At 36.4% G+C, this 24,594-nt stretch overlaps 1 protein-coding gene across 5 annotated transcripts in view; it reads right to left on the bottom strand.

The window, feature by feature from the left end:
* The window catches only part of mast4 (microtubule associated serine/threonine kinase family member 4), a 172,802-nt gene that overhangs the window by 135,467 nt on the left and 12,741 nt on the right, over nucleotides 1–24,594 (bottom strand). Inside the window, exon 1 of one of the 5 annotated variants that reach the window (XM_028463622.1) lies at nucleotides 21,264–21,646. The exons of the other annotated variants lie outside the window; for them this stretch is intronic. Within the exon in view, the coding sequence (XP_028319423.1) occupies nucleotides 21,264–21,320 (57 nt within the window). The 5' untranslated portion in view covers nucleotides 21,321–21,646. Of the gene's footprint in view, nucleotides 1–21,263; nucleotides 21,647–24,594 lie in introns of those variants that run through there. 5 annotated transcript variants of the gene reach the window in all.

Below are 24,594 nucleotides of genomic sequence, written 5' to 3'. Positions count from 1 at the left end.
CAAATGACCAGAGACGTAAATGCCAGGGGGGGCTTGGGGGGGTCTCAACCCCATCTTCGTTTGAAATTGAGTACATTCAATACATACATTCAAATCATGCGATATGATTATAAATAACTAATGTACGTGTTCTAATATAAACGCTGTGTGTCAAATGCATTAGAACTTCAGTACACCCACCCCACCCTTTTAAATGTGTTGGTCAGGTGCGCTTACAGACCCATACACATCTGATCAGATTATGGTTCTTCATTGCTGGGTTCTTTTCCGACAAATTTCATATTTTGATAGCGCTTTGAGTTGACTTTTGTTGTAATTTGTGCTATATAAATAAAGTTGAATTGAATTGAATTGATCCAGTACAAATAATCCAGTCACTAAAAATCCTTCATTATTTCACTTTAATTCAAATTAAGGTTGTTTGAGATAATCTTATTGACGATGCCCATTATTGTCCAACACTTAATTTTAATTTGCTGATATATATAATAATTCCACTTCCATATTTATTTTTAACATATCTCAAAGAACAGCCCATATTTGTTTTTTGATGTCAGTGGGGTGGGAGGGGGTATAAATTGATTTAAAAATTAGAAAAGTATTTGCAGAAAGGAAGGCCTAACAAACTGAGCATTTCAGTTCCTGTTCTGGCCTTTCAAAGTAAAGCAACAATAAGTTTGGCCTTAAAATTGACTTTTTTTTTCATTTTCTTGAGTTTTGTTGGTTATTTGAACTACATGGACCAATTTTTGAGTTTTCTTTTTCTGAACTGGACTGAGAAAGTATTAAAATATTGAGAGTATCTAACCAGGAACTTAATTCTGAGACATCCTAGTGTGCAGCGGGTATAAGTTTAACTATTAAATGTTAGGAGATAAACCAAAACAACCAAACTGTCACCCCCCCCCCATTGCCCCCTCAATAAATCTTTACAATTCATCTAAAAATGGATTTTTAACCCAGTGTTTGATAGGGTTCATCCGCTACGCCCCACCATTGCTAAATTTTCATGAAGTGAATGCAATAATCAAATATCAGAGATGGCTGATCCAATTGTTCCATGCATTATTATATCTCATCATTTGTTACAGTGGTTCTGGGATAAACCCTTGCATGCAGTAATATATGAATGTTCTTATTAACACTCAGTGGAAAGGATTTCTTCTTCTCTGCAGCCCTAGTTTAGCTTTATTTTGCTGCTAACCCAATGGTTCACAACCTTTTTCTTGTCGTGACCCCATTTTTTCATCATGTTTGTTATAATGTGTTACAAACACAGAGTAGCTTGTATTAGTGGACAAAGTGCAACCAGCTCAGATATTTCTGTAGTGCATTTTAGAAAGTGAAAGTACAGAAATACAGTTGTTTGAGAGATTGTGTGGTGTTTTAATTTGAAAAATAATAATTATTTAAGCTCTTTGAGCTTCCTTCCTCTACCTGCACTGTATATCTATTTCTGTTATATTGTGTATTGTATTTCTAATTATGCAAAATAGATCAACATAAAAAATTTAAAATATTTTTTTTTAAATTTAAAAGTTGTATTATTAGACATTTCAGGAAACCTCATTTTAATTTCATTTCCAGGCGAAGCAAGGTTGGAAAAACACTGCTAGAGTGCAATCAAAAAAATACATCACTTTTAAATTAAAAAGTATAATTTTAATGAGTAATTTGTTTTATTGTTACGAGACATTTCATCACGACCCCCAAAGTTGAAAAACCATAACCTGTGGTATTACATCAGGGTTTTAACTGATTGTATATGAAGGTACAAACAGAATAAATCCCAGAGATGAAGGTTTTCTTATCACTGTTTTGTACCTTTTTATCTCCTCCACCAACACTTATCTCCTGCCCTACTGTAGTGAAAACACAAACAGCTCAAACGTAAAGCATCAAGGTCAAACCAGAATAACACAATTGTTTTCAATCAACAATGGAGGTCAAATTTAACTCGATTTTGTCGGTCAGCCTCTCAGGAACCAACATCAACAGCGTAATTAAGGAGCCAAAGCTCGACCAATCAGAGCACAGGGTCTGTATACATTTCTGTAGGTCAGAAAATTCCTCTGGGATGTTTAGGAGAAATACTTGGATGTATTTTAGTCCAGGCTGTGCTTAGACAGAACACAAACAAACTCTTTAAAAGGAGTTGGTTGAATAAAATAGAAAGGGCTTTCATTTATATTATTAGAATCATCTTCTCAAAATGAAAAGTCTGTCGTTTTATGTCAATAAAAGTGTAACGTGTAAATAAATTATACATTTTCTTCACTCGTTTTATAATTCCATGGTTCCCAAGGCAAGCTAAACGTTCTGGTTTGAGGAAAAAGCCTCAAGAGCAAATATTTCTCCACACATGAAAGAATGAAAACCAAAGAATCCAGCGTTGTTCTTTAAAAGGACATCAGTGACAGAGTGAAAAGATGAGACAGCCCCAAGGGCAGCACTCAGACTCTTCCCACAGTGTTCACCAACATACTTCAACCTCCACCATCTTCCCAGGATTTTAAATTAAAATATTGCGCAACAGTATAAACTAAAGAGTGGTGGGACTACGTGAAGATAATGGAGCTCAGAGCTGAAAAACAAAGCCCTCGACGCCACAGTGAGGAAGAGGCCCTCCATGAAAACATAAAGATCTGCAGGGCCGGCGGCGCTCAGTGGAAGGAAACGACCTCTGCCTCTGTCTCACAGGGAAGATTCATCATCTGACAACACGAAAAACACAGAGCGTAACACGACCTCCAAACAAGCTCCCACATCTGGAGCAAGAGTCAAACTGTATAAGACCAAGGAAAAGGTTCAAACCACTGTATGCACTCCTCAGGTCCCTCAGTTTACTCCCACCGTGCAAAAACATTGATTAGATGTCAAATTCCTGGAAAATGTATGGATGAAAAAGAGTTCTGTGTTATTAAACACACAAATTAATAACAATCTATGATTTATCAGTGATTACTTCTTTTAGTATTTAGGAATTCATTAAAAATTCTATTGATTATTCCATCCATTAATTGTGTAATGAAATAAAATAAAATGTACTTAATTTTTTTTATTTAATTAAAGAAAATAAAAATAAAAATAAATAATTTAATATTACCGATCCAATTTGTTTCCTTTTTAGGAAAAAAATGCATTTATTTGTTACATATGTATTATGCAAAGTAGAAAAAGATAAAACAGGCAAGTTCAAATAAATACATATATGTACATAATAATAGGGGTGTTGAAAAAATCGATTCGGCGATAAATCTTGATATTACGTCACGCGATTCTCGGATTGATTCTAAATGCATTCATATTGATTTTTTTTTATTTAAAAATAAAAAAATAATAATTTTTACCTTTATTTAACCAGGAAAGTCTTTTCCACTACAGGAGACATTGTAACTGCACAAAGAAGTGCGGTGAAACCTGGGCATGTTGACCAGCTTGTGTTTTTTCAATAAAATTTAAAAAGCAAATTCTAACTTTCTGCATTTATTTGTTGTTCTACGCATATACCTCAGTTAAGTTGCACTAAAGTCAAAGTTGGTTTAAAAGCCACAGGCAGATTGTATGTTATTTTTTTTATTTTAAGTTGTTGGCACATGGCATTTTAACGGCAATGTTTTGAGTGTAAAATATGCCAATAAAATATATTTCATGAATAATGTTCTCATAAAGGTGTACACATTTACAGATTAGTTGTTTCTTGAGTCATATAATAAAAAAAAAATTGCAATAATCGCCTTATATTTTAATATTGGGATATATCGTATCGTATCGTGACACAAATCGTATCACCAGATGCCAGGCAATGCACACCCTTACATAGTAACATATAAGCAAGGCATCCAGGCAGAGAAACAATTGTTTTTTTTAATTTGTAACCAAGGTATTTGAGGATCTTTGCAAAAATGTTGCAGCTCAATTCAATGAATACGACTTTAAAAATACTGAGTCTGGGTTATCGCTGGGTCATTAACTAAACTTTGGTTGATTGATGATCATTTTAGGTTGAAAAATAATAGATTAGATTTGAATCTAATCTTATTAGATAAGTATCATTTCACGAGGTCAGTATTGCTTAAATGAGTAACATCGTGTATTTTTGGAGGTAACTTGTACTTTAAAGCATTACTTTTTTCAATACGGTAACTTAATTACAGTTACTTTATTTAGCTGTACTATATTTATTTTAGGTAGATTAATAAACGATTCATTTTCTCCCCAGCTGTAGTGTGAAGTAGGCCTTTGTCTTATTTCCTGTTTCTAGGCACACTTGGAGTAGTGTTGCTGGCGTGTTTGTTTACTCTGGACAAAATGTGTCGTCATGACAACGCTTTGTTCCTTTAAATTAGGGCTACTTGATTTTAGTCATAATTGAAACCACGATTATTCAAACAATTATTTGTCAACCAAAAAGTTGTTTATTTTTTGTACAAAAAAACATAAAATATATTCTTTAAACATAAATAAAATCCTTCAAACACTAAAATCAAGTGTGTTCACTTTTGCACAAAACAAAACACTTGTTGCACGTGATGTGTTTTTGCTCTAGGTCTTCATCATCAAACCCAAAGTGTTACAATAGAAGAGAATTTGACTTGTTCACCAAGTGTTTTTGCTGCGTTTCTCCTGCCATGTTTCAAGATCATTAGCAACAACTTTCCTCGTGTTGGCCTGCAGGCTAGCTATGGCTTTGAGAGGGGCGGGGCGGAGGGGAGGAGCTTGCATGTGTGTGGATTAAACAACTTAAAGTTAGTATTAATGACGTGTGTGCCAAGATTTATAATAATGGGGTTGTTTTATTTAGCAAATAGAACATATGTGAAAAAAATAAAAAAAAATACAATTAATTTTTTTTTTTTTTAAATAATCGTTTTTTTTCTCAATTATGTTATTTTGTAATCGTTGGATGTAATAATCAAAATTGTAATCAAATTTTGATTATTTGAGCAGCCCTACTTTAAATGGAGATATCTTCACTATTTCTCTGTTATTGAGGACAAAGACAAGAACCTTGCGTTTAAATGTAAGTTGTGAGGTACAACTAAGCTAGGAGCTAAAGGATTTAAGCCACTACATCTACACAACAGAGATTGGATATTATACACAAACAGTCCTGACATGAAGCGGTCCTTTTTTGGTGTCGTGACTCGTGACTCCATTTTTACATCACAGATTTCTGGTGATATTTGCTCTATTTTTGATCATGTTTGTTTTATTGTGGTACAAATACACAGTAGATGTGCCAGCTCAGATAATTTTACACTGCAATTTATTTGAACTAAAGTTATATTTGAGAAAGTGAAAGTAAAAAATACTCGTAAATAGGGGTGAGTATTGGCAAGGATTCATATCATGATACTTGGGCCACGATACGGTATCATTGCAATATCTACTAGTTAATGTCAAAATTAAACGTAGAGATGAAAAAAGTTGCTGTATATGTTCATCAGAAGACATTGATCACTCAGAGGACAAATTGAGTCAAAACTATTTGCTTCAAAACATCCTATTTATTATTTATTATTTATTATTAGTATTTTTGCACATTTTCACTGAAAAAAAGAAAATCCAGTGCTACACACTGCATCATAAAATAAAGTGCATCAAATAACTTTTGCAACATAATTGTAACTGCCACTGAAATATTGCACAAATACACAAAAATATTGATTAAATATCCAAAAGAAAAATTATATATATATATATATATATATATATATATATATATATATATTTACATTTAAATTTTAAAAAAACAATTTCAAATTGGCACCCAAAAAATCGCGATATATTGTGAAATCAATTTTTTTCAGATCCCTCGTAGTAAACAATAACAATTAAATAATGATAATAATATTTTTAAATAATAATTTTGAATCAGTAAGTTTTTTATATTTTATTATTACTAGACATTTGAAGCAACCCCATTTTATTTCCAGTGCAGTAACTAGTACAACACTGAAATGAGCACTAGATTGATGAGATAAAATCCACATTATTTAAAAATCTGAGCATTTAGAGATGGGAGCAAAAGGAGTGAGATAATAGTGATGAGATGAGCAGCATCATGTGATCTCATAAGGAGATGTAAAAACATGTCATTGAGAAGCACGAGGAGGAGAGTTGATCTTTATGCATGATGACAGAAATGAATTAGCATCAGGGATAAAATGAACGTCATGAGAAGCTTAGAATAATAATTCATGCCGAGCACAAAAACACAGCTCATGCTATATGAACATTATCATCACAGAAACACACAATGACCATCACATGTAGATACACTGAGGTGCACTCAGGCCTTCACATTATCAATGAAAACAAGTGTTTTCACAGGTTTGTTTTATATAACCACAAGCTGTGCTGGGAACAAATTAACAAATTCAAAATGGAAACAATCATGGACATCACCATCTGGGTGGCAACAATATCCATTAGAAGTAGAGATGAAATAAGTGAGGTGTGAAAAAAAAAAAACTCTTATTGTGTCGTTGATACTTTTAAATTGGGGTAAATTTATGTATTTGGTTATGAAGTAGTTTTTAGGGATGTCCCGATAATACTTTTTAATTTCCGATATGATACCAATATTGCAGTCTTGCGTATCAGCCGATACCGATATTGATTCGATACAATATCAGCACAAATCATACACAGTTTTATTACTTATTTTGTAGTGTGGAATGTTAGAAAATGCTTGATCACGTGACGTCACTCAAACAGAAAACAATAGTCAGCATCAGTAGGTTACTTTGTTAAAGTGTGAACCACAGTCACCTATGGATAGAAGTGCTGGATCGGAAAATTTATATCAGTGATTTTAGATGCAGTCTGATAAAATCCAATATTCGTTTACTGATATCGGATCGGGACACCTCTAGTAGTTTTGTGATTAATTCTTGTCTAACTCTTAAGATTTTAGTCGATGCGTTTCAATTTGGTACATTTTTTTGTAAAATGTAGGAGTGACTGCCCTCTATAGGTCGAAACTAGGGGTGTGCACTGCCATGAATCTGACGATACAATACGATTCACATGTCACGATACAATATTTCTCATTAATAAGCAATACGATATTGCTGATATATTACTATATCAGTAATTACAAATTTCACCTTTACAAGTACAAAATGGCATGAAATACAATGTCATTTTTTTTATTTTTTTTTACTTGCGAGAACAAGGAAATGGTAATTAACTTTAATTCAAGTATCAATATCAAAACCAAGTGGTATGTTTAGCAAACTGTCAATTTACATTTTTCAAATTTTTTTAATTTTTACAACAGATTCTGATTCTGTCAAGTTCTAAAATTCTTTAAAAAAAAGTAACCACCTGCATCTATAATATAGCTAATACAATAAAGTTTTGCTATTGGCTGAGAACGGAGGCGGCATTCATCACAAACCACCACCGTAAGCCCCGCCCCTCCTATAAAAGTTAGCACTTCGTCGTGACTTATTTAAAGTGTCTTTGCTTGAGAAAACATCAGTCCTTATAGAGATTAATTGATAAACTAATCATGTTGATTCATGGACCCCCTCTGACCAGGGTTGGGGTCAATTATAAATGTAATTGCGTAATTGATATTTAATTACAATTATGGCTTGAATAAATGAATGAATGAATAGCTTTCTTGTTTTTGCTTGGGATGAGCGAGTACAGCATTATCTGTATCTGTTAACCATATGAATTATCTGTATCTGTATCTGTACTCGGAGTGGGTGGGGCCTAATCCAAAAGTGGGCAGTATTTAACCCATAAGTGGGTCGGGTTGTCTTGAAATGGGTGGTGCTTTAACCAGTATGTTATTTTAAGCATGTAATTGATATGGGTTGATCAGAAATTGTTATATTTATTGCTGATTAGAAAAAACAGTTTACAGAACAAGTTTTGCAACAATGAATACAACACATGCTGTTGCATTTAATTGTGTTTTTTTAAATTAAATTTTTTTTATTATGATCAGTGTGATTTCTGTTTATTTTTTAGGTTATTTTTTTATTTTTTTAATTTCCACACCAGGTGTGTGTGTGTGTGTGTGTGTGTGTGTGTGTGTGTGTGTGTGTGTGTGTGTGTGTGTGTGTGTGTGTGTGTGTGTTTTAAAAAAGGAAAGAAAAGAGGGAGAGAAAAAGAAGGGAGAGACGCAACGCGAGTCGCAACACGTCTCAACAAACCCATGTAAAAACCAACCTGAAGCAGAAGAAACCCTAAACGTTAATGGAAAAGACCCGCAAACTTGATAGAGAGGTAGAGGCAGAGACGAAGCACATAGAGCGGAGCTGCGGGACACGTTCAGTGACAGCTGTATGTGTAGAAGAGGAGCGTTGTGATTGACACAGAACGCAGACACAGTCAACAATCCAATGACGATTTTCATTAGATATTGACTTGTATTACTCATATAATACTCGTACTCTGCAAAAGTTCTTTATCCATACCGGATACTTGTTTTAGCCGAATATCCGGCTCAACTCTAGTCATTACAATCACATATAACAATTCTAACATGGGAGGACAGGAGCGGGAGGACTGTGCCACGTATTTAGATGAAAAAAATGGGATAAGAGGAGAGGATTTCCAGCAGCTGGGGGACGCGGGCGTGCAACCACTTCTGGGCGCTCCATGACGCCTTCCCTGTAGCTCGGAGCAGAGGAGGGTGCAAGCAGATGGCCAACAAGGCATTTGAAATATAATCCCTAAACTCCATTTCTGAAAAAGCCAGATGTAGTGTGACCACCTTGATTAAATCAGTTCAGAAACAAATGTTCCAGGTGGCAGTGGGGTCCAAGTTGGTTCCAATTCGGCGTAAATGATGCAAAAGCAGTTCCTGCTCGCTTTTGAGTTCATTCATCACATGAGTCTGAGTGTTGAGAGGCCTGCCCCATCCTTCAGAAAACACTGACAGCCTTCCCAAAACAATTGCCAGCGTAATAAGGACTTTGTGATAGGTCAGAAAGCTGCCAGCTCCAATCAGCAGCATACCTGCTACGGTAGCAGGAATTTTTTGCCATGAAAATTCGACAAAAACTGTCAATTATATTTTAACGCATAACTGGGGAACCATGTTACAGTTTTATGTACAGATGTACAAATATGTAGTTAACATTAAAATATGTTTCATATCAAGCTTTCCTACATTTCACCATTAAAAAAATATATAAATCTAGGGGTATAGTGACAAATAAAAGGTCCACACCAAAAATATTAATACCAATATTTTCATTGATTAGGAAGCCTAACTAGGTAACCAAGAAATAAGAAACACATTAGATGGTAGATATTACAAATATACAGCTGATTTAGGATTCGTTATCATAAGACATGCTAACAGAAAGCTAACACAAGAGGGATGTTAACTTTTATTTGGTTATTTATTTCAGGCTCAATAATTGTGATTAGTTGTAATTGAACTTTAGAAATTGAGAATGTAATTGTCATTGACTTTGAGCATAAAAAAAAATTGTAATTTAATTGTAATTAGAAAAAAATGCGGTCACTGTAATCGTAATTGAACAGTTCACCAAATGTTCCTTCATATAACACTTCAGCCTGACTTTTCAAAAAAAGAACTACTTTAATTGGTGTAAATCTGATGAAAAGGACTTAAGGACTCGTGCAAAAGGAGCTTAGACCAAGAGCCACACATTGATTCTGTAAGCCGCCCACGGGTTTGCTGGGAGCATGTCAGACCTGCAGCCTCATGCTGGTGCATTGTTTTCAAACCAGGATGGGTCACTGGGAGCTACACAACACGGGTTGACTGTGGAGGGGGTGACATGACCCCATGGTTTCCTCCAGGATGTGTGCCAGGTTTCAACATGAAAGAGGAAGCATGCATCATTTCCTCACTTATGAAATCATCTTCATACAATTTGCCTTCAGCAGTGAAGCAACACAATCAAACACAAATCAGTAATAGGAAGTACTTCTTATTTTGTGTCGGCCTGAAATAGATAGTTTAGCTACTTTCATCACAGTGGGGCCCATAAAAATGCAATGATCCGAGAGCCGGTTTCTTTATTTATTCATTATTATCTACATTCTTGTCAGCATTTAGAATATTGACCAAGTTGAGCATTAATACAGGACAGAACCAAAGGTTTGCTTGTTTTTATGAGTAGTTTTAAGTGTTTTTCTGCAATTTTGTGTACTGTATTTCTTTTGTTGTTGAGTTGGTTTTTCTTGACATTTTTGGGTGTATAGCCTGTAAAGACATTTTGTCCATTTTTATTGCTATTTTGTGTATTTTCTTTTTACTTTTTGTGTATTTTGGAGTCATTTTGTCTGTTTCCTAAGTCATTTTGTACAATTTTATTGTCTTTTTGTTTATTTTTCAGCCATTATTAGTGTCTTTGGAGTCATTTAATGCATTTTCATTGTCATTTTTTGTATTTTTCTGTCATTGTTTTGTATTTTTCTTGTTTTGTAGTGCAATTAGTTTAAGATAAATTAAATAATTTGTGTTTGCTTTGAGGGAAGCACAAAATGTCTGATTTAGGGTGCATCATGGCGTACATGCAAGATGAAGAGACAAATTAATGTATGGATTTTCAAGATATGCTTTTGATTGTGTACAGCTTTAACCAAATATTCTTAGAGAAACGACCAAACGTAGCAGGTTATTGACTGAAGCCATCTGTGTGTGTGGATTGCTGTGGTAGAAGGAATACGGAGGCAGAGCAAACAAAGCAGCGTTTGCTTTGGTTGATCTACAGGTGGGCCCGCTGTAATAAATTATCACCTATTCAACTCATAAAAGGAGATCTCATCTTTATTGTCTGCTGCTGTATCTGAACTGGGTCAAAGTCTAAGATTTAGAAACGACAAACAACTCAAACTGAAACTGACCTACGCTACACAAACACTGCAATGTTTGACTAACATAAGCAATGAAAAGGACAGACTGCAGGTAAATAACCTAAAAAGAGGTACCACGCTGTAACAAACATCAGGGTTGGGGGTCAATTATCATCGCATAATTGATAATTAATTACAATTACAATTGTAAACGTAATTTTAAAAATATGTTGCTGTCGTATTCATAATGAAATTGTAAGTGAGTTCCGATAATTGACTTTGTAATTGTAATTGCCATGAAAATTCTATAAAAATCAATTATAATTTAACGCAAAACCGGGGAACCATGTTACAGTTCTATGTACAGTTCTACACATATGTAGTGAATTATTAAAATGCGTTTCATATCAAGCTTTCCAACATTTTACCAATTGAAGAAAATTTTAATTGAGGGCTATACTGACACACCAAGATATATTTTAGTTGATTAGGAAGCATAACAACGTAACCAATAGACAGGAAAGAAATTAGATGGTAGATTTTTTTCCAGTGTATTTTACAGCTGATTTATCATAAGAGATGCTAACAGAAAAATAACACATGAGGAAGGTTAACTTTTATTTAGACTTTACACCGATCTGATCTGCTATATCGAATCGGTCGATATTTTGCATTTTATGCAATTAATGTGATCAGTTGTAATATCTTAATTTGCCGATCCGACCAATGACGTCATTGTCATGATGGAACTTTCTGTAGATGCTCCCATTGTATCGTTTTATCATCTCATTTACACCAAAGAGTTGTTCACTCTACGTGACACAGCTTTTTTTCACGCACATTTGTGCACAAAGGTGAAAAACTACAGCGAAAATGTCTCTCGGTTGGGGCAAAGTGGCTGAGCAGCGGAGTTCTTCCCCGGTCTACTAGCTCTGAAAGCGGGGGCAGTGTCTGCTGTTAGTGTGTGTGTGTGTGTGTGTGTGTGCTCGCGCTTGTTTAGTTTATGCAGCTCGAGCATGTTAAAAGGGAAAGTCCTAGAGCAGAGCACTGGGCTCCCATTTACTTACCGGAGACTTCTGTCCGTTTCAGGGTGATGGTGAACACAAAAGCGTGTGTGTGTGTGTGTGTGTGCACCTGTGACTATAAGCAACAGTAGGTTTTGCGATGCCACAGTCAGTAAATATGTCTTTGCTCCTAACGCTAATGGGGGCTTCATGTAGTTCCAGTGTGGTCTTCCTCCACAGCTTCGTCTCCAACCCTCTTATAGTCAACACAGCTGCTGTTCAGGGACTAAATTAAATGTTTAGCTCATATTTACACCTGCAAGTGCTCGGTCTGCATCGCATTTAAAAAAGCGGAGCCAGGACTCTCTTGTGCGTGCAATGTTATGTTCAGGTCCTGCATGGAAACTGTTAACTCTTCCACTCCCTCACAGTCACAAGGCTGCGTTTAGGTCCCGAAACATGGTACCGTTTGATATTCCATGAATCGGCATCAGGTGGTACCAAAGGAATTTGGTCGTTACCTAAAACAAACCAAAAAAAACAACCAACCTGAATTCATATGATCGGAACGATGATCATTTTTTTTTTAAACTCACTGATCGGTGATCGGCCAAAAAATCCTGATCGTCTTATATTAGGTTATTTTTTCAGGCTCATTATATCAGAATCAGAATCAGAATCATCTTTATTCGCCAAGTGTATGTTGTACACACGAGGAATTTGACTCGGTCAACTGTGCTCTCTCCAATAGTGAAAACATTCAATAATAAACAATCAACTAGAAAAGATGATAATAAGTATAAACATAAGTATAAATATAAACAGTAGTTAGACTAGAATGTGCAAACTCGATAAAATAACAAGATAATAATAATAATAATAATATTAATAATAATAATAATAATAAAAATAAAAAAAAAATAAAAAATAAAAAGATAAGATAAAAGAAGCAAAATAATAGAAAAGAAAGATAATAATAAAATATAATAATAATAAAAGGAAAATAGTGTGATGAATTGTAATTGAACTGAAGTAATTGAGAACATAATTGTAATTGACTTTGAGGATAAAGAATAATTGTAATTTAATTGTAATTGGAAAAATGCTAGTCACTGTAATCATAATTGAATTGTAATTGAACATGGGTAACTGAAAAATATAATTGACCCCAACCCTGGAGTAGGTTCTTGTGTAATTATTTGGCCTTTTCTTTGTTGGCAGAAGAGTAAACCAATGGAAACCACATCTTCTGTTTTTAGTTTGGTCCAAACCATCAATAAACTGGGAGGAATGGTAGAATATGAGCTCCTTCAGTCCTGAACACCTGCATGGATTCAGTCTGTGGGTGTAGACGCTTTAAAAAGCTCTTTGATCACACAGAAAATACTTCCATCAGCAGCTGCACAGCTTCTACTGCAAGATCAAACCTGACTGGCCCCTCCCACCTTCATTCTCTTTTCAACCGTGCACACACACACAGTGGACAGTAACAACAACCATGTTTTGCCAAAGCGCAGAGCCAACAAAAAACAGAAGATGGTAGGACTGGGCGGAATACCGGTTCATACCAAATACCGGTATATATTTTATTTTCATTATGATATGAAATTTTGTTATACCGCCATACCGGTGTATTTGATTACACAATTTTCAGAATGCTACGCTGCGCCGCGTTTCGGACCGAATCCGTTTCAACGTTGCACTTCTAAATAGAAAGGTAAACAGTAGCGCTCTGGTGTTAGTTGGGGTGTAAATCATACGTGTAAATGGATAAGAAAGACAACTGAAAGCTCTGAAGCTGCATGTGCCTTCATGCGCATGCCTCTGCTACAGGAGAACAACACTCACGGACACGGAGGCACCGTTAGCTTAGCATGTCGGCAGTAATACACAAAAAAGAAAAAAAAGAGAACACAGGGTTGCAATTCCTTTAACATGGAAATAAGTCCTGGTGGAGCTGCAAACAAAACGCTACTTTATTCACCATAAGAAACCACCACACCACTGAGTATGCAGCAATTAAAGCTAGAAATCAAGCTAAAGCTAAAGCTAATGCTAAAGCTAAGCTCGCGCGACAAAGCACCATTGGGCTGCTGTTGCAACCTTGTATTACTACTAGTGTGGAATTATTCTATAATATTCACTCATGACAGTAAAATAGAGCATCCTAGGTCAATCTACTGCAGTAAATTCTCTCTCAACCAGTAGAAAATGCTGTGAACACCTGATTATGTATGAAAAAAAATACAGTGAAACCATTAGAATTTTGAAAAATACCATGTTATAAATTCTTGGTCATACCGCCCACCCCTAGAAGATGGTTTTATTTACCAACAGAAAAACGCTAAAGTCTCCACCATCACCTTCATATCTACTCCAGTGACGAGCAGTCAGGGGAGGCAGAGCAAAATTAATGATCAAATAAAATAAATAGGAATATTTTCCTACTGATCTGTGCAATAAATGTTCCAAATTCCAAAACATTTCAATCATTTTTATGATCAAAATCGCTGAATATGCAATATTTTCTCTGTGGGAGGCGACGACGAGGTGATTATACGTCCTCACTTTCCATAGAATAGGTAATGTATGTTTATTACACCAGTGGTTCCCAACCCTTCTTGTCTTGTGTTCCCCTCGAGCCTTTTTGTCATACCATGAGTACCCCCTCACTCATACGTGTTCATGATTCTCCAAAAATAGAACATAACACAACTGAATATTCAACGCAAGTTATTTTATTTCATCTTCTTAAATTGAACAATAAATATTCAGGCATTGTCTTCTTTTTTCACTCAAATTAAACATAAAATGATAAATATAAGAAATAATATTATAGTGAACGTTTGTATTATTAATACTAAATATGATAACATTGTTATTAAAGAAAAATAATAAAGTTGAAATTAGAAAAAAAATAATATAAATAAATAAATACAAAACAAATAATTAACCCGCCTGTGTTATATATACAGCAACTTTTATGATATTTAGCACAAAAGGAGCTTCTTTGAATACGTCCCCTTTAAACAGGCATTTAAACTTTAAAAACAAGTCATTGCGCACACACTTATGAAATGACTGAGAATATTTTTTATTATCTTGAAAATAAATTCTTATTTTTTTCCACGTACCCCCTGCAATGTGCTCACTTGCCCCTAGGCATACGCGTACCCCTGGTTGGGAAACATTGTATTACACTAGTACAGTGCCCATCAGAAGTATGTATTCATATAGTGGGAGCTTAAGTAGAGTTGTCACTTGTGGCCAAATGAGTATATATTTGAAGGTTGGATGTACAAAGACGTACATACTCTGTAGTGTTATAAAGGGGTTTTTTGGGTGCCACGATTAAACTAACCTGATTGTCTGCAATATTTACATTTATAATACGGGCTCTGCACTCTGTATTAGTGTAATTATTCAGTTAGCCATTGGTACATTTTTAATTCTGGGGTTATTTTTTTTATTTTTAGTATACCGATAATTCCATTTTAAAACTTGATTTTTCACTGTAAAATCTGTAATTGGTGGGCGACCGTGGCTCAGGTGGTAGAGGGTCGTCTTCTGATCGCGAGGTTGGGGGTTCGATCCCAGTACCTGACTATGTGTCGAAGTGTCTTTGGGCAAGACACTGAACCCTAAGTTGCTCCCAGTGGTCGACTAGCGCCTTGCATGGCAGTCCTGTCCCACTGGTGTGTGAATGTGAGAGTGAATGGGTGAATGAGCTGATATGTAAAGCGCTTTGAGACTGCTTCAGTGTGGTGATAAAGCGCTATATAAATCTAGTCCATTTACCATAAACCATACACCTATTGTTTTGTTCAAAAGTAGTGCAATAAAAACACAGACATAAAACAATTGTGATTACAATATTAATCAAAATAATCGTGATTATCATTTTGGCCATAAATAAATTCTGAAATTTTCACCAATTGTAATTGTTTAATAGGCACACTGTACAATTTTGGTTTGATCGTATGAATACTTTTTGGAGATATGGACAATTTAGTGCGGGGTGTACAGTATGTGTCGATTTTCATGTGATTTTCGCTCATTATTTTTTTCTTCCATTATCTCAGGAATTATACCACAATGAAAATTGGTATAGTATTACAGCTCCACCTACTCTCTCAGAATATACAAAAATACCTGCTATACGTCCTATCATGTCCACTGATAGGAGGTATTGCAGATATTTAAGTTATTGAATAATTACGGAACAATTGGTAACTGAAGTGCGTGGGATGTCCCTGAAAATTTACTGCAATGACATGAAAAGACCCACAAGTGTTCACTTGAAAAAGCCACTAAATGCAAATGATGTCAATTAGTTAAAAAACATAAATATCAAAATACTAAGACAGTTGTCCAAAATGTAAATATATATATATTTTGAATTAAAGTTTAGCAAATATTTAAATATATTGAATTTCAAAAGGAAGTAAAGTTAGAGTAAAGTTCCAAACATTTTGCACTGATTTAACATATCTATTAAAAAATAGTAAAATAGTATAATCTGATCCTCGAATTTAAAAAGGAAAATGCAAGATGAGCAAAATGCTAAAAAAAATGAAGGGAAGAAGATTCATTTGATTTTAGATGATAATACTTAAAAGTTAGCGTTGCTTCATTATATCATGAGTACGACAACAAGGATCAGAGACGGGCTGTGATGGGTCAACACAAACATACAGATATTGTAAAATGCTGACTTAGCAGAAACAGTTGTTTCTGTGTCGACCTTCAGAATCCGGCACTTCAAAGAGCGAGGACACTGAAGGTGTGTTTGTTTTGGGGGGGGGGGGGGGGGACTTTCTGCTCTAACGGTACACAAACAGGTCTTGCTATGCAAACACAGAGACAAACAAAAGGGCAAAGCAGCAGCAGCTACAATCGCTCCACGGACAAACACAGATGAAAGAGGCGCGTCGTGCACTGCTACACGGTCCTCAAGGCTGGCCTGGAAACATCACAACTACAGGAAAGAAGGCAGGAAACCACAAAATAAAAAGATGAAAACACAAGAGACCAAACTGCTTTCATTACCAGCGTGTTATATGGCGAGGGCGTGCACGGCGTGATTAGCACAGCACATGGAGAGCCTAGACACCAGAGGATATCCAGCCTCTTAAAGGCTTTGTGGTGAAATGTTGTTTCTAAAGTAAGGAACAAAATCTTATGATTGTCCTTTAGCGGGTTGCTAGGACACGACGGGTGCACGTTTACGGTAAGGCAGGAAGAGAAGGTGCACTGGTCATTAGTCTCCATCTGAGCCCCATTATTGTTCCTCCATCACGTCACATCACATCCATCTCTGAGGGACACACACAGCAACACTTACTCAGATTTCTACCAACCAATCAAAACTGATAAATCTTTTTCACATTATTTTGAAAAATAGAGGTTTTTCCAACTTTGACATAACAAAAAAGAAAGGGAATTTTAACTTTAACTTTTCCTGTTGTAGTTAGCTTAGCATGTAGCAGTGCAAGCTGGGCAGGGTCAAAGGGTAAAGGAACAGGTCCATGTTATTGAGTCACCCTATTGGTAAAAAAAAAAAAGGTGATAAAAAAAGATTTGCCGTCATAAGTCGTTACTAGGGCTGTAGTCAACCAAGAAAATGGTTGGTCGACCAAGACTATGGCACCAAAAAAAAAGGTACCCTGCTGCAGCTGTCAGTGCACTGTCCTCTGATTGGAGCAGAGGGACAGAATTGAAAGTCAAAGTCCCTGCATATTTAAAAAGTCTGGTCGACCAAAGTTGGCAGCCCTAGTCCTTACGTGATTCGTCTAATACTTATCTTGCATCCCTAAAACACACTCGATTAGACGTGGGCGACTAACAGCCCGGGGGCCACATGAGGCCATCGCTCTAAATATGTGTGGAACCCAAAGTAAATGCACAAAATGACTTTAAAATACATACATTACAGGAAAATCCACACAAATATTTACAAGATTACTCCAAAAATACATAAAAAAACATCAATAAAAACACAAAATGAGGGGAAAATACAAAATAATGATAAAAACACAAAACACAAAAAAGAGACAAAAAATGATCCTAATACAGACTAAACCATGTTTATGCTCTTCCTGTTTTAATGCTTTAATGCTCTCGATCTTTAAAAGCTAAAGACCAAGTCAAAAACCTTGGTGTTCTGATTGACTCAGATCTTACACTCAGCAGTCAGATCAAATCTATCACAAAAACAGCTTCTACCACCTAAAGAACATCTCCAGAGTGAAAGGTTTAATGGCTCAGAAAGATCAGGAGAAACTGGTCCATGCTTTTATCTCCAGCAGACTGGACTATTGTAATGGTCTTCTGACAGGAATCCCCCAAAAGAGCATCAAACAGCTACAGTTGGTTCAGAACGCTGCAGCTCGGGTCTTAACCAGAACAAAGAGGTCAGAGCACATTACTCCAGTTTTAAAGTCTTTACACTGGCTCCCAGTCAGCCTCAGAATAGACTTTAAAGTTCTGCTGCTGGTGTATAAATCTGTGAATGGGTTTGGTCCAGAATACATCAGTGACATGATAGTCAGGTATGAACCCAGCAGGTCTCTCAGATCTATGAACACAGATCAGATAGTGGAGCCCAGAGTTCACAGTAAACATGGTGATGCTGCTTTTAGTTGTTATGCTGCAAAGAAGTGGAACAAACTGCCAGCGGAGCTGAAGTCAGCATCCAATGTGAACATTTTTAAATCAAAGTTAAAGGCACTTTTTTTCTCTACTGCATATGATTGAGAGAGAGACTTTTTGTCATGTTGTTGATGTCATGATGATTTTACTGATGATTTTAATTGATTTTACTGATGATTTTAAATGTTCTTATTGATTTTAAACAATTGAATGTTTTATCATGTAAAGCACATTGAGTTGCCTTGAGTATGAAATGCGCTATATAAATAAATTTGCCTTGCCTTGCCTTATGCTGGTCGTTATTATGGATGTAGATGATGGACCACATACAGTCACATTTTGTCATAACAGTAGCCCACATCTTCTTTAGCTCACTCTAAAGCTTACACACCATTCATGTAATTCCAACTTGAATTACATGAATGGATGTAATTACATGAACGGATAATGTTAAAAGCATCCAGCGGTTGCCATGGTAACATAATTCCCTGTTTTAAGTAGTCTTCCTTGTTCAGCTGAAGGCATTTGTGAATCTGTAGTAAGATGGCCGATAGTGGCGTCATAGACTGTCTACAGCAGGGGATCTCTACCTTGGGGTCAGGAGCCCATTCGGGGTCACTGGGAGGGGGTCACCAGATCCCTTCAAGAAACAAAGAATATTTTGACAATTTGAGCCCATTTTTGCTTATTTTTACCTTTTTTCTAGAACTAGATCAAAATTGACATATTTTTACCTATTTTCATCACTTTTTCTTGCCATATTTTTGCTCCTTTTAATGCATTTTTGCTACATTTCTCCCATTTCAATCAAATTTCAGCACTTAAACCCTTTCTACCACTTTTCCCACCTAATGTCACATGTTGACCCATTGTCACTTTTAACCTCCTGTCACCATATTTAACCACATTCACAATTTGTCATGGCCATTATTTGCCAGTTTAAACTAATTGTTCATACTCTTCAAATTTCATGCAGTTATATATTCATAGAACAATGAACCATCATTTTACTGACTTTATGGATGGGCCCCAAAAAGCTCTCCCCTTTATTCCCCCTTATAGATGGCCCTGTCTCCACATGACTGTTCTTCAATGTTCACGTCTGTGTTCAACCACCTACAAATACAGCGGGGGTCCCCGGCTGTGTAACCTTTATCTTGTGGTCGTGGGCTGAAAAGGTTGAGAACCACTGACCTATGCGAAGACTGATTGGCTGAAATATCCAAAATGTCAACATATAAAGGGATATTTTGTGTGTTGATATAAATGACTCCAAAGAGATTTCTTGTTCCTTTTATTTCATGTTTATTCTTTCTTCATCCAGATGTTTTTTTCCTAACCTGTCAAACCCTTCTTCTCTTTTGTTGTGTTTCTCTTTGCAAAGACAATGTCCTCATGGACCTCATCACTATCACAATTCACTCAACTCTTTCCAGATCTGTCGTCCCGTCTCATCTTCTCTGCTCAGACGATCCTCAGTAGGAAATCAAGACTTTGTTTTTAGGCTCTCAAGCTGTGAGAACTCACAGTGACCGAGTCTTTAGCATTTCAAAGCTCAACATGCAGTCAGCGGACTCTCCTGCCCTCCATGAGTTAACAGAAGAGGGATAGAGGGTGACTTCAAAATATTTGAACTCAGTGCGTGCGCGCGCACACACACGGGAATTCTGCTTCCTGTTTTGACAAGTTGTGAAGTTTCAATGAAGCAGCTTTTTGTTCCCATGTATTATTTTTGGTACCCAGTAGTAGTTAGTTGCATGAAATTAGTTGAATCGTGGAGTTCTTTTAACTACAACATGCATTCCACTGGTGACCAACTGGTGGCCCATGGGCCAGATGTGGCCCCATGTCTAATTTTGTGCGGTCTCCAAAACAAACACGCAAAACGACTCCAAAAATATACAAAATCCCTCCAAATATACAAAAGATTGCTCCAAAACACAGAAATTACACACAATACCACTCTAAAAATACACAAAGAGAAACCAAAAATACACAAAATTACTCAATACTCAAAACCAAAAATACACAAAGCAAAACAAACTCTGAAAATACATTTAAAAAAAACATTAAATATATACACAATACCACTCCAAACATTTGCAAAACCATAAGAAACCACACGTGAAAATTACACAAAACAACTCCAAAAATACACAAAACCAATACAAATATACAAAATAAGAGTAAAAAAAATAGAAAAATATACACAATACCACACTGAAAACAAACAAAGCAAAACCAGAAATACCCAAAACTCCAAATATACGCAAACTGCAAAAATACATAAAAAGTACTTCATATATACACAAAACCACTCCACACATTTACAAAACCACAACCAAACCACACATGAAAAATACACTAAACAACTCCAAAAAAAACACAAGAGCTCCCAAATTAAACAAAAGCCTCCAAAAACACACAATATCACTTTTAAAAACACACAATAAATGTACTTTCCTGTATTAATGCTCAGATGGTCATTATTCTGAATGCTGACATGAATGTGGATAATGTGGCCCTCAGATCAGACACTCCCATGTTTGCGGCCCCCGCAGAGATACACTCTGAATTGTGCAGTGAAATACATCAGTGTGTATGATGAAACCCTGCATTCAGGAATTGTTTCACTCGTTTGCTCATTCATTCATTAACCTTTAAGAATTAAAACTCTTTGGTTAGATATTGATTTAATTGCATCACTTTAACCTTTCCTTGAACTTTGTAGTTTACATCCAGCACAGTGTGCATCCCCCAAAAACACATTACAACAGACACAGACAACTTTTATCAACTGACTCTTACCTTGGATCCCTCAGAGGACGGTCGACGACCAAAAGGTGAATATCTTCCTAGAGACATCCTGGGATGTCGTGTCACTATCCGAGCTCATTCATATCAGACAGCGTGGGATAAATCCAGTATGAGCACAACACAAGAGTCAAGAATCAAAGGAGGATCCTGCAGTGAAAGAAGAGTCTTAACCATTGGCTGTTAATCCTCTTAACCTTCAGCGTGTGTATCCGTCCCTCTAATCGACTGTTTAGATAAGAGGCTGCTGCTTCTGGACGCAGAGCGCACACTCAATCATTGGCAAACGGGAGCAAATATTGGCCACGCTGGAGCAACATGTGACAGCAGTGAAGTTTAAAACACTTTGCTCAACGACGCAGATGATGTCAGGGTGAGTTTGTGTGGTCGGGTTTTAAATGAGACGTGAGAAAAACGTGAGGATAAACATTAGAAGGTGGCGTGCCAGGTGAGTCACTGATGGGAGCCCAACCCCACCTTTAGCTGTTACTCGAAACACACGCACACACACACAAACACTCCTCCTGTTTGAAACTGTTGAGACATGCTTAAAAAATAAAACTCATTTTAATAAAGTGAAATGTGTGCTGTTAAAGATTGCATCACTGGTAACACACTAAGCTTTTGATTATTTCACTGCATCTGTTTTGTGTAAAGTGAGCCCTTATTATGAGCTTTATTGATGCAGGTGTCAGCAGACATGTAGGTGGAAATTATGGAATTCAGGAGAAATGTTCGAAATGAACGGAAGACAGTCCACAGCAGCTGCACAAACAAGAACATTTGCACCAGTAGCACCACAATTAGTTTCAACTGGCAAATAATGGCCATGACAAAAAAAATGCACAAAAAGAAAACAATAACACAAAAAATTAAAGGAATAAATACCCAAAGTTATGCAAAAAAAAAACAAAAAATACACAAAATGACCAAAAAAACATTTTTAAAAAACAAAATGAAAAAATATACAAAATTTCTCAAAAAAAAAACACACAAAATACCACTGACGCAAAAAAATTACTTAAAAAACCCACAAAATTACAAGAAAGATACAAAATCAACAAAGGCACACAAAACAACAACAAAACTACAGCGAATGACTATTAAAGCAAAATGACAGAAAAATATACAAAACAAAAATAAACAAAACTGAATCACTCAAAAAACACAAAAATACACAAAACAACTACATAAACACAAAGGAAGGGGAAAAAAAGAAAAGGACTCCACATAAAATAAAATAATCAAAACCTCACGTCATGCTGCTCCCTCTTTGCCAGGTGCTAAGCAGACTCTTTATAAAACATAAACACTCAACCACACAGGAAACACATCTAGCAATGGTTTAATGTTTTTTTCCACAGCCTTCACTGCCAACATGCCTTCAGGTGAGAAGAAGAAACGTGTTCTGCTGAAAGCAACTCCTTCACTGTTTTGGTTTGGCATCGGCAGATGTCAAACAAACTCCAGTCCAGTTCAAATACAGTGAGCAGAGCTCCGTGTTTACTTCAACAAGCTCAAACAGAGACGAGCAGACACCCACTCACCACACAGATGACGCTCTGCTCCATCAACACGCCATGACCTCATTTCAGAGTAATGATTTCACATCTGAAATCAGGTTTTTACGAAATTATTGCTTTGCAATCAGAGTAGGGATGTAACAATTCACTCAACTCCCGATACTGGATTCATGATATGATTCTCTCCAGATTTATTTTACAAAATGAGACTGTAGACAAATGACTGAAATTTTTTTTTTTTCTTCGAAAATAAAAATACTGTACTATTTACTTTTATCTTTCATTGCCAAAAGAATCCCTTGATAAACTATGCAAAACAATGCAATTTAATTAAAAATGAATCCTGAAAGAAATAAATAAAGAAATAATACAAATGAAGAAGTCTATTCATTGAAATTCTGGCTCAACAGTAAACTATGCAAAACTGCATAATAGTTCCTTTTCTTTTTAAAAGTGCAACTGAAAATGTATTTTGTGCCTTAACAATTGGACTTTAAAACAAATCCCATATAAAAAAAATAATATAAATAAACTATGGCTTTCATTCTCTCTCTCTTGTTTCTCTCTTTCCTCTCTGAGCCCCTCTTACACAAAATACACAAAACGACAAAAACACAAAAATGACAGATAAATACACAGATGACACAATAACACACACAATAACAGTTTCAAACCTTTGGACTTTATATCTACAAATGATCACTAACGCAATCAAAGGTTTGGTCAGAGTTTTATTTTGAAAGGCTTTTTTTTTTTTACAGCTGTTCCAATTCGACAAACATTGTTTGTTGATTATTAACAGTGTTTCCCAACCAGGGGTGTGTGTACTTGAACAGATTTCAGGGGGTACGAATTTATTTTCTAAAAATATGGGACAAATTTTCACACACACACACAGACATTTTCTTCATCCATCAATGATAAATTGTGACAACCCTTAAAAACATATGAAAAGACCTGGGGGGCACTGGTGAGCGCAGACGTGAGGACATGTTTTGCAGAGCTCCGTGATGGGGCACATCATTATTTAACTGCTCCAACACCTGCTAAAAACTTTTTTTGGGTTGCGTTTAGATCTCAGTGAGCTACACGGATGCGGTTTTCTACAATTTTGGAACTTTATTGGCGGAAATATGAGCAAAGCCAAAGGTGGTAAAGACCAGGCCGCAAAAGCCTCGGGCTCCGTGGACCTGTTGCTGCAGCCGCAGCCTCCAGATATGTGTGTGGTTATGGAGGCTATTGGTAGCTCAGAACAGAGCGATTGTGGTAAAGTTTCACTACTTTCAAAAGAGGGAGGAAGTTTTCCGGAGGGCAAGTTCGGCCCCAATGTTTCTACAAGGCAAAAAAAAAAGTCGGATGTCAGGTTTGGGCTTCTCTACCCTGCAACTCTTCGCATTACTACGACATTGGGTCAGGAGCAGCGGTTCACGAACTCAAAGGCAGCAATAAAATTTGTCAGGAAGGAACTTCTCAATGAGGGACACTAACGAGGGCCACACTCTGTACAGTCCATGATGGAGACGAGTCATTGAGGTGGGTTGGGCTAATCAGCAGCGTAGAGCCGACTTTTCCAGCTTTATGAAAGCCAGCAGCTGCTGAGCACAGAGTGGAAATGAGCGATGAAAGAAATCGTGAAGAAAGAAGGTTCTCTGCAGACTGGACTCTGGACGGACTCTGGACGGACTCTGGACGGACTCTGGACGGACTCTGGACGGACTCTGGACGGACTCTGGACGGACTCTGGACGGACCCTGGACGGACCCTGGACGGACCCTGGACGGACCCTGGACGGACCATGATGC

Source organism: Gouania willdenowi, chromosome 12, assembly GCF_900634775.1.
Source record: "Gouania willdenowi chromosome 12, fGouWil2.1, whole genome shotgun sequence".
Lineage (NCBI taxonomy): Eukaryota > Metazoa > Chordata > Actinopteri > Blenniiformes > Gobiesocidae > Gouania > Gouania willdenowi.
The sequence above is the reverse complement of the archived record's forward strand: the minus strand, read 5'-3'. Positions and strand labels throughout refer to the sequence as shown.